The sequence below is a fragment of the Tinamus guttatus genome, unplaced genomic scaffold (assembly GCF_059628265.1).
Source record: "Tinamus guttatus ecotype Peru unplaced genomic scaffold, ASM5962826v1 Tinamus_guttatus_pri_ptg000494l, whole genome shotgun sequence".
Classification (NCBI taxonomy): Eukaryota; Metazoa; Chordata; class Aves; order Tinamiformes; family Tinamidae; genus Tinamus; species Tinamus guttatus.
The window spans coordinates 20351-34959 of NW_028289028.1; the positions used below are offsets into that span (position 1 = coordinate 20351).

The 14609-nt window shown below is 67.0% G+C and overlaps 1 protein-coding gene across 1 annotated transcript; it reads right to left on the bottom strand.

Annotated features, from left to right (window-relative positions):
* Positions 1–531: 531 nt before the first annotated feature.
* Positions 532–7771, bottom strand: LOC148592869 (interferon regulatory factor 5-like). The gene is made up of 9 exons (XM_088533348.1): positions 7598–7771; positions 7342–7516; positions 6550–6602; positions 6424–6454; positions 6231–6352; positions 6097–6166; positions 3981–4370; positions 2855–2973; positions 532–765 (listed from the first exon to the last, which is right to left on the bottom strand). Exons 1-9 carry the CDS (start codon positions 7769–7771, stop codon positions 532–534), a joined length of 1368 nt encoding a protein of 455 aa, XP_088389474.1.
* Positions 7772–14609: the final 6838 nt, after the last annotated feature.

Below are 14609 nucleotides of genomic sequence, written 5' to 3' on the forward strand. Positions count from 1 at the left end.
CTGGATCCCCATGGGGTGTCTTGGTGCTCCGGGGGAGGAGGTCCTGGTGCCCCACATGGCATCTTGGTGTCCCCCGTGGGGTCTTGGTGACCTCTGTGGAATCTTGGCACCCCATGGTGGGTCTTGGTGCCCCCCATGTGGGTCCTGGTGCCCCCCAGGGGGTCCTGGTGCCCCGTGGGGGGTCCTGGTGCCCCGTGGGGGGTCCTGGCTCCCCATGGAGGGTCCTGGCGCCCCATGTGGGTCCTAGCACCCCATGGGGTGTCTTGGTGCCCCATGGTGGGGTTCCTGGCACCCCATGGAGGGTCGTGGCTCCCCATGTGAGGTCCTGGTGCCCCATGGAGGGTCCTGGTGCCCCACGTGGGGTCCTGGCGCCCCAGGTGGGTCCTGGCACCCCATGGGGTGTCTTGGTGCCCCATGGGGGGGTCCTGGCTCCCCCCAGGGGGGTCCTGGTGCCCCACGGGGTGTCTTGGTGCCCCCCAGGGGGTCCTGGTGCCCCACGTGGGGTCCCCAAGCGGCGGCGCCGGGGCCGCGTCAGCCCTGGGAGCAGCCCCAGGGTGCGGGGGGCTCCCCCGGGCGCTGCGGGCGCTGCGGTTGCTGCGGTTGCTGCGGTTGCTGCAGTTGCTGCAGCTGCTGCAGCTCGGCCAGCTGCTCCAGCAGGCGGTCGTGCAGGTCGGGCGGCGAGATGAGCAGGGGGACGCTGTCCCCCGACCACGCCAGCGCCCCCGAGAACATCTCGAGGAGCAGCCGCGCCGCCACCGGCACCACCTGCGCGAGCGGGGACAGGGGGGACGGTCACGGGGGGACAGGGGGGACGGCCCCGGGGTCACCTGTGTGCGCAGGGACAGCGGGGACAGTGGGGACGGCCCCGGGGTCACCTGTGTGCGCGGGGACAGTGGGGACAGCGGGGACGGTCACGGGGGGACAGCGGGGACGGCCCCGGGGTCACGGGGGGACAGGGGGGACGGCTCCAGGGTCACCTGTGTGCGCGTGGGGACAGCGGGGACGGCCCCGGGGTCACCTGTGTGCATGGGGACAGCCCGGAGCCGTGCCTGCCCGTGTCCCCATGTGTCACCTGCACTGTGTCCCCATGTGTCGCCTGCACCGTGATCGGGGCCACCCTGGGGCCATCCCTGGTGTCCCCATGTGTCACCTGCACCGTGTCCCCATGTGTCGCCTGCACCGTGATCGGGGCCACCCTGGGGCCATCCCTGGTGTCCCCATGTGTCACCTGCACCATGTCCCCATGTGTCACCTGCACCGCAGCCCCATGTGTCGCCTGCACCATGATCGGGGCCACCCTGGAGCCATCCCTGGGTGTCCCCACGTCACCTGCACCATGATCAGGGCTAAGGCCACCCTGGGTGCATCCCCATGTGTCCTCACGTCACCTGCGCCGTGATCAGGGCTAAGGCCACCCTGGGGCCATCCCTGGGTGTCCCCACATGTCACCTGCACTATCCCCATGTGTCACCTGCACCGTGATCAGCACCGGGGCTGTGCTGGGGTCGTCCCCATGTGTCACCTGCACTGTGATCCGTGCCAGGGCCACCCCAGGGCTGTCCCTGTATGTCCCCCCATGTCACCTGCACCGTGATTAACCCTGGGGCCGCCCCTGTGTGTCCCCACGTGTCCCCCATGCTGTCTCCGCATGTCCCCACATGCCCCCTGCGCCATCCCCGTGTGTCCCCATGTCCCCCCCGTCCCCTCGTGTCACCTGCACCGCGATCAACCCTGGGGCCGTCCCTGCATGTCCCTATGTCTCCCCTGTGCCATCCCCGTGTGTCCCCACATGCCCCCCGCACCATCCCCTTGTGTCACCTGGACCATGATCAACCCCGGGGCTGGCCCTGCGTGTCCCCGCGTGTCCCCTGCGCCATCCTCGAGTGTCCCCCTGTGTCCCCTGCGCCATCCCCGAGCGTCCCCCTGTGTCCCCCGCGTCACCTGCACCGTGATCAGCACCGGGGCTGTGCCAGGGTCATCCCTATGTGTCCCCATGTGTCACCTGCACCCTGATCAACCCCAGCGCCATCCCCGAGTGTCCCCCCGTGTCTCCCGCGCTGTCCCCGTGTGTCCCCCGTGTCACCTGCACCGTGATCAAGCCCGGGGCTGGCCCTGCGTGTCCCCATGTGTCCCCTGCGCCATCCCCGCGTGTCCCCCCGTGTCCCCCGCGCTGTCCCCACGTGTCCCCCCCATGTGTCCCCCGTGTCACCTGCACTGTGATCAACCCCGGGGCCGCCCCTGTGTGTCCCCCTGTGTCCCCCACGCTGTCCCCGCGTGTCCCCCGTGTCACCAGCACCGTGATCAACCCCGGGGCTGGCCCTGCGTGTCCCCATGTGTCCCCTGTGCCATCCCCGAGTGTCCCCCCGTGTCTCCCGCGCTGTCCCCACGTGTCCCCCGTGTCACCTGCACCGTGATCAACCCCGGGGCTGGCCCTGCGTGTCCCCATGTGTCCCCTGAGCCATCCCCGAGTGTCCCCCCATGTCCCCCGCGCTGTCCCCGCGTGTCCCCCGCGCTGTCCCCACGTGTCCCCCATGTCACCTGCACCGTGATCAACCCCGGGGCTGGCTCTGTGTATCCCCATGTGTCCCCTGCGCCATCCCCGCGTGTCCCCACGTGTCCCCTGTGTCACCTGCACCGTGATCAACCCCGGGGCTGGCCCTGCGTGTCCCCCGCGCTGTCCCCGCGTGTCCCCCGTGTCACCTGCACCGTGATCAACCCCGGGGCTGGCCCTGCGTGTCCCCATGTGTCCCCCCGTGTCCCCTGCGCTGTCCCCGCGTGTCCCCCGCGCTGTCCCCCGTGTCCCCCGCGCTGTTCCCCCGTGTCCCCCGTGTCCCCCCGCGTGTCCCCGTGTCACCTGCACCGTGATGAGCTTCTTCTCCTTGGGCTTGTGGTCGGGCCACTCCTCCCCGAAGCAGAGCAGGATCTCGAAGGGCGGCGGGGTGGCCGTGAGCCCCTTCTGGAAGCGGATGAGGCCTGCGGGGCGCCGCGGTGAGGGGCACCGGGGCACCCAGAGGACCCGCGGCACCCGTAGGACCCGCAGCACCCACGGCACCCGCGCCCTGGTGCCACCCATGGCACCCACAGCACCCATAGGACCTGCAGCACCCACGCCCTGGTGCCACCCACAGCACCCATAGGACCTGCAGCACCCGCGGCACCCACGGCACCCCCAGCACCTGTGCCCCGGTGCCACCCACGGCACCCACGGCCCTGTGGCACCCGAGGCCCCAAGGCACCCATGTCCCAGTGCCACCTGCGGCACCCACAGCACCTGCAGCACCCACGGCACCTGCGCCCAGGTGGCACCCGCAGTCCCCGCAGCCCCTGCAGCCCTGCAGCACCCATGGCCCTGGTGCTGCCTGCAGCCCTGCAGCACCCACAGCACCTGCAGCACCTGCAGCACCTGTGCCCAGGTGGCACCTGCAGCACCCGCAGTCCCCGCAGCCCTGCAGCACCCACAGCACCCGCAGCACCCACAGCACCTGTGCCTAGGTGGCACCTGCAGCACCCGCAGCACCCGCAGCCCCTGCAGCGCCCACGGCACCTGCGCCCAGGTGGCACCCGCAGTCCCCGCAGCCCCTGCAGCCCTGCAGCACCCATGGCCCTGGTGCTGCCTGCAGCCCTGCAGCACCCACAGCACCTGCAGCACCTGCAGCACCTGTGCCCAGGTGGCACCTGCAGCACCCGCAGTCCCCGCAGCCCTGCAGCACCCACAGCACCCGCAGCACCCGCAGCACCCACGGCACCTGTGCCCAGGTGGCACCTGCAGCACCCGCAGCACCCGCAGCCCCTGCAGCACCCACAGCCCCACAGCCCCTGCAGCACCCGCAGCCCCTGCAGCCCTGCAGCACCCACAGCCCTGCAGCACCCACAGCCCCGCAGCACCCACAGCCCTGCAGCACCTGCAGCACCCGCAGCCCCTGCAGCCCCGCAGCACCCGCAGCACCCGCAGCCCCCGCAGCACCCGCGGCCCCGCTCACCGTCCAGGAAGTCCTCGAGGCTGAAGAGGCGCGTGCGGGCGCCGCGGGGCAGCGCGTTGGGCCCGGGGCGCGCGGCGGCGCAGGGCCCGCTCCAGAACACCTTGCAGCGGCACAGGCGCAGCGCCAGCAGGTCGCGGCCGCGCAGCTCCAGCAGCAGCCCGCGCTCCAGCGCGCCCAGCAGCCGCCGCGTGTACACGCGCTGCCGCTCGCTGCCCGCCGCCTCGGCGCCCGGGAACGGCACCTGCGCCAGCGCCGCGGGGCCCAGCAGCGCCGCGGGCGCCGCCGCGGGCGCCGGGCCGCCGTGGAACAGGCGGCAGCCCAGCGGGTGGCTCACGGTGAGCGCGCCCACGCGCCGCCCGCGGTACTGGAACTGCAGCTCCAGGTCGGTCACTGCGGGGCACCCGTGGGTGGCACGGATGGACATGGGGCTGAGGGTACCCAGACTGGCTCCCTGGGGTGCCCATGGGTGGCACGGAGGGACATGGGGCTGAGGGTACCCAGACTGGCTCCCTGGGGTGCCCATGGGTGGCACGGATGGACAAGGGGCTGAGGGTACCCAGACCAGCCCCCCGGGGTGCCCGTGGGTGTCATGGATGGGCACGGGGATGGTGGGGCCCGCAGCGGCTCCCCGGGGTGCCCATGGGTGTCACGGATGGACATGGGGATGACAGGGCTCACACCGGCCCCCCGGGGTGTCCCATGGGTGTCACTGACAGGCACGGAGCCAAGGGTACCCAGACTGGCCCTCCGGGGTGCCCGTGGGTGTCACGGATGGACAAGGGGCTGAGGGTACCCAGACTGGCTCCCTGGGGTGCCCATGGGTGGCACGGAGGGACATGGGGATGGGGGGGACCGCGGCGGCCCCCCGGGGTGCCCATGGGTGTCACGGATGAGCACGGGGCTGAGGGCACCCAGACCAGCCCCCCGGGGTGCCCGTGGGTGTCACGGATGGACATGGGGACGGCGGGGACCGCGGCGGCCCCCCGGGGTGCCCATGGGTGTCACAGACAGACACAGGGCTCATGGCACCTGTGCTGGCCCCCCGGGGTGCCCATGGGTGTCACTGACAGGCACAGGGCTGAGGGCACCCAGACCAGCCCCCCGGGGTGCCCATGGGTGTCATGGATTGACAAGGGGCTGAGGGTACCCAGACCGGCTCCCCCAAGGTGCCCATGGGTGTCACGGACGGGCACGGGGATGGTGGGGCCCACAGCGGCTCCCCGGGGTGCCCATGGGTGTCACTGATGGACATGGGGCTGGTGGCACCCACACCAGCTCCCCAGGGTGTCACTGATGGACACAGGGCTGGTGGCACCCGCGGCGGCCCCCCGGGGTGCCCATGGGTGTCACAGACGGACACAGGGCTCATGGCACCTGCGCTGGCTCTCCGGGGTGTCCCATGGGTGTCATGGATGGACATGGGACTGAGGGCACCCAGACCGGCCCCCTGGGGTGCCCACAGGTGTCATGGATGGACACGGGGATGGTGGGGCCCAGACTGGCCCCCCAGGTTGCCCATGGGTGTCACGGACAGACATGGGGCTGGTGACACCCGCGCCGGCTCCCCAGAGTGCCCATGGGTGTCACTGATGGACACGGGGCTGGTGGCACCCGCGGCGGCCCCCCCGGGGTGCCCATGGGTGTCACAGACGGACACAGGGCTCATGGCACCTGCGCTGGCTCCCTGGGGTGTCCCATGGGTGTCACTGACGGGCACGGGGCTGAGGGCACCCAGACCAGCCCCCCGGGGTGCCCACGGGTGTCACGAACGGCCCTGGGGCTGGTGCCACCCGCACTGGCTCCCTGGGGTCCTCAAGGGTGTCACTGACGGACACGGGGTTGGTGGCACCCGCGCCAGCCCCCAGGGTGTCCCATGGGCGTCACTGACGGACACGGGGCTGGTGGCACCCGGCTGGCTCCCTGGGGTGTCACCGCTGGGGCTGGTTCAACTGTCCCCATGGCCACCCGGCCCCACACCCAGCCACTAAAGGGCCACCCAGCCCAGTGACCCACTGCCCCACGGCCACCCCAGCCCCACGGCCGCCCCACACGGCCCAAGGTCACCCCAGCCCCACGGCTGCCCCACGGCCGCCCCACGGCCCCGTCCCCCACTCACGCGGCAGCAGCTGGGGGGTCAGCAGCAGGTTGGGGCCGGCCGGGGGGGGCCCCAGGGCTCCGGGGGGCTCCTGCGCCGCGGGGGGGGGCCCCGTGAAGGCCCCCCCCGTCCCCCCCGTCCCCCTGGGGCCACACGGGCTGCGCCGGCTCCGGCGCCTCCGCATCCAGCGGCTCCAACGGCAGCTCCGGATCCAGCGGCTCCGGCGGCTCCGGATCCAGCGGCAGCAGCCCCGGATCCAGCGGCTCCAGCGGCTCCTCTGCGGGACGGGCGTCAGGGGGAGCCGGTGGCCGCGGGGGGACCCTGCGTCCCCCGTGTCCCCGCGCTCACCCGCGATGCTCAGCGCCGTCAGCTGCTGCAGCTGCGGGACGGCAGGGGACGTCAGGGGACAGCAGGGGACGTCAGGGGACGGCGGTGCCACCGCGCGGGGCCGCGGACACCCCCCGCCCCGGGTACCTGGCTCACGTCGTCGTCCCCGGTGTCACCGCAGTCGTCCTCGGCCTGGGCATCTGCAGGGGACACGGGGGTGCCATGGGGCGCGGGGGCCTCGGGGGGTGTGGGGGACACAGGGGACACGGGGGACACAGGGGACACAGGGGACACAGGGGTTCCATGGGGCGCGGGGGCCCTCGGGGGTGTGGGGGACACAGGGGACACAGGGGACATAGGGGACACAGGGGACACGGGGGACACAGGGGTTCCATGGGGCGCGGGGGCCTCGGGGGGTGTGGGGGACACAGGGGACACGGGGGACACAGGGGACACGGGGGACACAGGGGTGCCATGGGGCGTGGGGACCTCGAGGGGCGTGGGGGACATAGGGGACACGGGTGACATAGGGGACACGCGGTGGGTACCTATCCTGCACAGCTTGTACACCCGGTACGGGCACAGCGGCACGGGGACACGGTTGGGGACACGGTTGGGGACTCGGCTGGGGACACGGTTGGTGCCACGCGGTGGGTACCTGTCCCGTCGCTCCCGCACAGCTTGTAGACGCGGTACGGGCGCAGCACGGGGACACGGTTGGGGACACGTTTGGGGACACGGTTGCGTACCTGTCCCGCACAGCTCGTAGACGCGGTACGGGTGCAGCGGCGCGGGGACACGTTTGGGGACTCGGTTGGGGACACGGTTGGTGCCACGCGGTGGGTACCTGTCCCGTCGCTCCCCGCACAGCTCGTAGACCCGGTACAGGCGCAGCACGGGGACACGGTTGGGGACACGTTTGGGGACACGGTTGGGTACCTGTCCCGCACAGCTCATAGATCCGGTACGGGCGCAGCGGCGCGGCGCGGGTGCCGTCGAAGCGCAGGCGGAAGTCGCGGCTCTTGTTGAGGGCGCAGCGCAGCGTCGCCTTCCACTTGGCCGGGTCGGGCTCGTCGCGGCCCGCGCGGAACTTGCCGGTCTCCTGCGCCCAGGCCTGCGCGGGACGGGGCGGGGGGGTCACGCGGGGACGTCCCTGTCCCCGTCCCCGTCCCCGTCCCCTCGGTGTCGCCGTCACCTGGAAGATGGTGTCGCCGGCGGGGTGGCGCGCGGCGTCGCGCGTGGCGTGGCGCCAGGGGATGCAGAAGAGGCGGCGCTGCGGGTCCAGCCAGCGCAGCCCCGGGTAGCGCCCGCTGTCCACCTGCGCCACGAGCCAGGGCCGCAGCCGCACGCGCCGCGGCGGCGCGCTCATCCCGGTACCGCAACCAGAACCGGGACCGGAGCCGGTACCGGAGCGGGGCCCGACACGGAGCGCGGCGGCACCAGGAGGAACCGACCCGCGCGCGGAGCGGGAAGCGCCGGGGCCCCCGCCCGCCGCATTAGCATCCGCTTTGCATACATTTGCATGCGGCGCCCCACGCGGCGCGGGGAATCCCCGCCAGGCCACGCCCCCCGCCCACGCCTTCCCTCCGCGCGCGCGCGCCCCGCCCCTCGAGGCTGCGATTGGCCGCCGCTCGCCCCGCCCCTGCCTCGCGATTGGCCCGCGCGCCCCCTCGCGCCATTGGCTGGCGGCGGGCAACGCCCCCTCGCCGCGCGTCGCCTGGCAACGCCGGGGGCGCTAACGCGGGCGGCGCAATTAACAGGCCGGGATTAATTGGGGTTAATTGAGGGGCAGCCCCTGCCCTCCGCGGGGTCACCCTTTGGAACGAGGAAAATGGGAGCGCTGGGTAAAATATGGGTGTAAAAGTGTGAAAATAAAGCAAAATTAAGTGTTCAAAACGTGGAAAAAATTATGTAAATATCCCAGGGACTGAGAATGCAGTTGCCTCATTTAACATCTTTGAAAGGGCTCTGAAAAAATACCAGGATTATAAAAAACGTGGGAAATGGGTGGATAGCTGGAGAAAATGCCCCGGGAAAGGCGGGTAGAGCCCAGGGATGAGGGACAGCCGGATGAAACGGAGCCGGCGGTCCGGAATTCCGGGAGACCTTGGAGTTAAACGCTCCATCCTCTCCCGGAGGAGTTGGTGCCCTGGTGGCTTTAGGGGCTCCGGGTGTGTGACTTGTTTTACTTAGTTTTCCAAGGAAAACGCGGTCAGAGGAGAGAGCAGAGGAGCCGCTGCCGACAATTCCACTCGAGGGGTCCCTATGGAAGACACGTCCATCCCGCCAGGCCATTCGGGAAGAGGGAATTCCGGGAAGCCGCTGGCTCCTCACGGGCCTCTGCTCAAGGCGCCTTTTCCCATTGGCGATCCCGAGGCGCTGCCAGCAGGGAGCTCCTTGCTCCCATTTTCTGCTTCCTCGGCCTCTCTTCCCGCCCACGTGCGGCATTCCCGGCTCTCCCGATTCCGGAGGGGGGGCGGGGGCGCCTCGATGCTTCTCAACTCACCAACTTTTCCTTGTGGGGAACAAAAAGGAATCAAAGCAAAACCTCATTTTCTCACATACAAAGCTCGAAAACACAAACCTTAGGGGGTTAGGAGCACGAAGACGCTCCCCCAAACCATCTCTCATTAAAAAAAAACAAACAAAAAAACCCAAACCTCTTGTTTTTAAGCTCCATCCGTGAGCTGATACGGGTCTGGCTCCACGCCACTTATCTCCAGCGTTATCGAAATAGCTCCAAATAGGCAGTTACGTCGGAGTAATCGTCACTGCGGGGATTAAAAACACAGAGTGACACATTGGTCTCCCAAGGAAGCTTCGCGCTGTGTCTGCGCACGCGTTTTGTTATTTTTTTTTCTTTCAGCTGCTGATTTAAGAGCCAGGACGAGGTTTAAAAGGACAGCTGGCCGGGGCGGCTTTGCAAGTGTTTAGGGTTCCGCCAAGGGAAGGCATCAGCTTACTGTAAATAGGGAGTGCGAACATCTGCCAGAGATAGCGCAGCGCCCGGCGCGAAACGCGCGCGGGGGGCCGCGCTCGCCTGCCCTAATTTAGGCATTTGCTTCAGGACGGGATGAATCATGCCCTGGAAGTGGCCGTTTCTTTCCAGTGACTATAAAGGGAGGCCAGGCGGCTCGCGCCGTCCCAGGGGCCGCGTGTGTCACCGCGGAGCGACACGGAGGGCACATACGGAAGCGGGACAACCCCGCTGCGCCCTGTGGCGTTTTTGCTCTAAACCCTGGATAATTTTACCTTTTTTTTTGCGCCGTTTTTGTCCCGCTGACAAAGGGAGCTCCGCGCTCCTCGGGGTTATTTTTGGACAACGCGCTCACGGCCGGCCCCGCGCCGGGACAGGGATTTTCGGGCGAGCACCTGACGCGGCGATGACATGGCATCGCGGTGACACAAGCGACGCCGATATCCCGGTGACGCAGGCGGCCCTGCCGTGAGCACAGGGGAACGCGGAGCTCGAACCCCGTGACCCAGAGGATCCCACAGGCCACTGCTGTTCTTAAAAACACACATTTAGCCCGTAAAAATGAGGTTATATGACGTCATTGGACAGCAGGAAGAGCTGTCCCCTCTCCCCACAGGGGCCAACATGGCGCCGCCCCCGCCTGCCTTTTCCCGCCCTTTCCAACCGCCGCCCACGTGACCGATTCGCTCCCTCCCCCCCCCGGCCTTTTCGCCGCGCGTGCGCACTGAGAGGGCGGCCGTGTGGGCGTGGCCTCCGGGCGGCGCGCTGCTGAGGACGTGGCGCTTTCCAGCCAATCAGCGCGCGCCTCCCTGGCGGGAGGGGCGGGGCGGGGGGCCGGGGGCGGGGCCTCGGAGAGCGGCGGGGCGCGGTGGGCGGGCGCGCGGCGGACGGGCGGCCGCAACGACCAATGGGAGCGGCTGGCGGGGGCGGAGCCGCGCTCCCATTGGCCGGCGGGAGGGAGGCGGCGAGCGCGGGGCGGGGGTGCGTGCAGCGTGGCGCGGCGGCGACTTCCGCTCGGCGAGAGGCTGGAGGAGGCGGCAGCGGCGGCCCCGGTAACGGCGGGAACGGCCGGGGCTGCAGGGGAGCGGGGGGGGGCACTTCCGGTGGGGCTGTTATTGGGGGCGGGGGGCTCCGGTGGGGCTGTTATTGGGGGGGGGGGGAGGGGGGAACGTGGGGCCCCGGGGGTGGGGGGCGGGGAGCGCCCGGTGCCCCCGTTGTCCCCCCGCCCCGGTACCCCCCCCCACCTGTTGCCATGGAGATGGATGCAGACCCGGGAGGGGGGGGGGGAGTTCTCCCACCCCCCCCTTGCCCCGGTTCCCCGCGAGGTCGCGGCCCCTTTAAACCGCCCCCGGGAGCGCCGCGTTTCGCGCGAAATCCCGCCGTTTTCGCGCCAAATCCCGCCGTTTTCGCGCCAAATCCCGCCGTTTTCGCGCCAAATCCCGCCGTTTTCCCCTCGCCGAGCCCCGGGGCCCCCCCGCGCTGCTCCCGCCTCCTGTCCGGGTCCCCCGAGCTGCCCCGGTGGCCCCCGCGGTGCCGGGACCCGGGCGGTGACAACGTCCCCCGGGGCAGGTGACACCGCGGTGGCCTCTGGGTCACTGCCCGTGTCCCCGTGTCACCGCGGCCTCCGTCCTGCTCCGAGCGTGACCCAGAATTCCCGGATATTTGGGCTACGGAGCAGGTTGGTCCATGGGAACCACAGGGGGATTTAATGCCCCAAAACCCTGGAAAATAGCCCCAAATCCGCACTGGAAGAGGCCGGGCCGAACGTCGCTCCCAAAGAGCTTTTCCAGCCCATTCCAGGAATATCGCTCCCAAAATAACCCGGAGCGGTTAAATGACAAAGTTCCCGGGATGAGCGGAGCTTCCCGGCGTTCCCGTTTTTGCAGAGGCTCCCGGGAGCGTTTGGGCCGGAATCGGGAGCGCGCGGAACGCCGGGATGGCGACGTGTCCGGGTCAGGCTGCTCCTCGTTGTCCCCCTCGTTTGGGGGAAAACTGCGGCGTTTTGAGCAAAACGGGGCTTTTTTTCCCCCCCCGAGGAATTCCTTGGAATCCTCGGAAGCGGGATATTAACTAGGAAAACCGCAAAGGAGCAGCCGGGGGTGGGATTCCCCCCATGCCGGTGCCGCCGTCCCGACTCCTCGCGCCCTCCCGTTTCCCTGTTTTCCGCCTCGGGAATGTTCCCAATGGGAATTCCCAGGAATCCTTGGAGCTTTTGGATGTTCCATGTTTGTGCTGCCGGGTGATTCCCTCTCCCTGGGCTGCTATTCCTGCGGGTTTTCCATGTTCCTCTCCTTTCCCGATGCTCCCCCTACCCCCATATTCCCCCCATATTCCTCCCATATTCCTCCCATATTCCCCCCATATTCCCCCCATATTCCCCCCATATTCCCCCCCATATTCCCCCCATATCCCCCCATATCCATGGATTTGCTCTCAATGTGCTCCATGCCGTTGCCCTCCCAGATCCCGCTTCACCAAGGAAGCCGATTCCAGGGAATTCCAGGGAATAGGAGCATCCCGGGCGCTCCTTTCCCTCCTGCTCCGACTTCCAAGGAAGTCCCTTCCCAATGGGCAATTCCAGGGCCTCTTCTCCCTATCCCTGGCCCTTCATCCCGTCGCGCTGCTTCCCGCCCCGCTCTGGAATTCCCGGCGGGAAGGCGGGAATGGAGCCCATTGCAGCTCTTCCTGGCTGCATGGATGAAGTGTAGGTGCAAAAACATTCCAACCTGGGATCAAATCCATGCATTTTTCCTTGTTGGGATGTCCTCTTCCCGCCTCGGAGTCGCTCGCTTTGCGCTATGGATTGTCCTGGCTTCCTCCTTCCCCCGTGCAGGCTTCCCAGAAATGGGAATTCTCCCGGGATATCCCATGGCACAGGCAGGCTGGAGCAGGGAGCGGCTGCAGACGGGATTGGGAACCCGCTCCCAAAGGCAGGAAAATGGAGCGGGATCTGCAAGGAAAACGGAGCCAAGGGCGGGATGCGGGATGCAGGGATTGGAAAAGTGCAAAATGCGGGATACGGGATTGGATAAAGTGCAAAATGCGGGATGCGGGATTGGATAAGGTGCAAAATGCGGGATGCGGGATCGGAGAAGCGCAAAATGCGGGATCGGATGAGCGCAAAGTGCGGGATGCGGGATCGGATAAGCGCAAAATGCGGGATGCGGGATCGGATAGGCGCAAAATGCGGGATGCAGGGATTGGGTGAGCGCAAAATGCGGGATTGGATAAGCGCAAAGTGCGGGATGCAGGGATGGATAAAGTGCAAAATGTGGGATGCGGGATTGGATAAGGTGCAAAATGCGGGATGCAGGGATTGGATAAGGTGCAAAATGCGGGATGCAGGGATTGGGTGAGCGCAAAATGCGGGATTGGATAAGCGCAAAGTGCGGGATGCAGGGATGGATAAAGTGCAAAATGTGGGATGCAGGGATTGGGTAAGTGCAAAATGTGGGATGCAGGATTGGATAAGGTGCAAAATGCGGGATGCGGGATCGGATAGGCGCAAAATGCGGGATCGGATAGGCGCAAAATGCGGGATGCGGGATCGGATAGGCGCAAAATGCGGGATGCAGGGATGGAATAAGTGCAAAATGCGGGATGCGGGGATCGGATAAGGTGCAAAATGTGGGATGTGGGATTGGATAAGCTCAAAATGCGGGATGCGGGATTGGATAAAGTGCAAAACGCGGGATGCGGGATTGGATAAAGTGCAAAACGCGGGATGTGGGGATTGGATAAGCGCAAAGTGCGGGATCGGATAAGTGCAAAGTGCGGGATGCGGGATCGGATAGGTGCAAAATGTGGGATGCGGGATAGGATAGGTGCAAAATGTGGGATGCAGAGATTGGATAAGTGCAAAATGCGGGATGCGGGATTGGATAAAGTGCAAAACGCGGGATGCGGGGATCGGAGAAGCGCAAAATGCGGGATGCGGGATTGGATAAGCGCAAAATGCGGGATGCGGGATTGGATGAGCGCAAAATGCGGGATACGGGATCGGATAGGTGCAAAATGCGGGATACGGGATTGGATAAGTGCAAAGTGCGGGATGCGGGATTGGATAGGCGCAAAATGCGGGATGCGGGATTGGATAGGCGCAAAATGCGGGATGCGGGATTGGATAGGCGCAAAATGCGGGATGCGGGATTGGATAGGCGCAAAATGCGGGATGCGGGATTGGATAGGCGCAAAACGCGGGATGTGGGGATTGGATAAGCGCAAAGTGCGGGATGCGGGATTGGATAAGCGCAAAGTGCGGGATGCGGGATAGGATAGGTGCAAAATGTGGGATGCGGGGATTGGATAAGTGCAAAATGCGGGATGCAGGGATCGGATAAGGCGCAAAGTGTGGGATGCGGGATTGGATAAGCGCAAAATGCGGGATCGGAGAAGCGCAAAATGCGGGATACAGGGATTGGATAAAGTGCAAAACGCGGGATGCGGGATTGGATAAGGTGCAAAGTGCGGGATGCGGGATTGGATAAGGTGCAAAATGCGGGATGCGGGATTGAATAAGCGCAAAATGCGGGATGCGGGGATTGGATAAGCGCAAAATGCGGGATGCGGGATTGGGTAAGCGCAAAATGCGGGATGCGGGATTGGATAGGCGCAAAATGTGGGATGCGGGATTGGATAAGTGCAAAATGCGGGATGTGGGGATTGGATAAGCGCACAATGCGGAATGCGGGATTGGATCGCGCGCCGGATCCGCGCCGCCTTCCCGGGATCCCACGCGCTTCCCGCCTCCAGGAACGCCGGCCCGAGCGCTTCCCTCTCCACGTCATTCCCATTCCTTGCCCTTCCAAGCTCCCGCGCGCGCCCTGCGCTGCCTTCTATGTTAAAAGCTCCTCATTCCCGGAGTCATCCCGCCTTCCCCGAAGGAATTCCGGCTGCTCCGACCATCGGCTTCCAGTTTCCCAGGGGATTGCGGAGCCTGGGGCCTTCCCGGGATAAATCTGCCGAAAAGGGGGAATTTGGAGAGGGGCTTTTAACAGCCCGGGGGATTTCGGAGCTGCTTCCGTGGCTTTTTTTATCCCTTCGGAAGGGAATCCGGGAATGCGAGCGCAGCTGGCGGGGGCCCCCCTGCTCCGTGTTAAAAAGAGGCCGAAGCCCTTAAAATTCCCGATAAAAATAACCCGCTGCTGCTTCGTGTCCCGCGGAATTCCTCTGGGTTGGAATGTGGGAGCGGCTCTGCCTCCCGGCGGGATGGGGGGAGGTTTTTTTCCCT

What these genes read in the sequence shown, in the direction of transcription:
- LOC148592869 (XM_088533348.1), bottom strand. Translation starts at nt 7,771, where the DNA reads ATGAGCGCGCCGCCGCGGCGCGTGCGGCTGCGGCCCTGGCTCGTGGCG. An exon ending in CCGGCGACACCATCTTCCAG is followed by an intron (nt 7,517 to 7,597) that starts GTGACGGCGACA and finishes CGTCCCGCGCAG; the next exon opens with GCCTGGGCGCAGGAGACCGG. An exon ending in GACGGCGCTGAGCATCGCGG is followed by an intron (nt 6,353 to 6,423) that starts GTGAGCGCGGGG and finishes CCCGTCCCGCAG; the next exon opens with AGGAGCCGCTGGAGCCGCTG.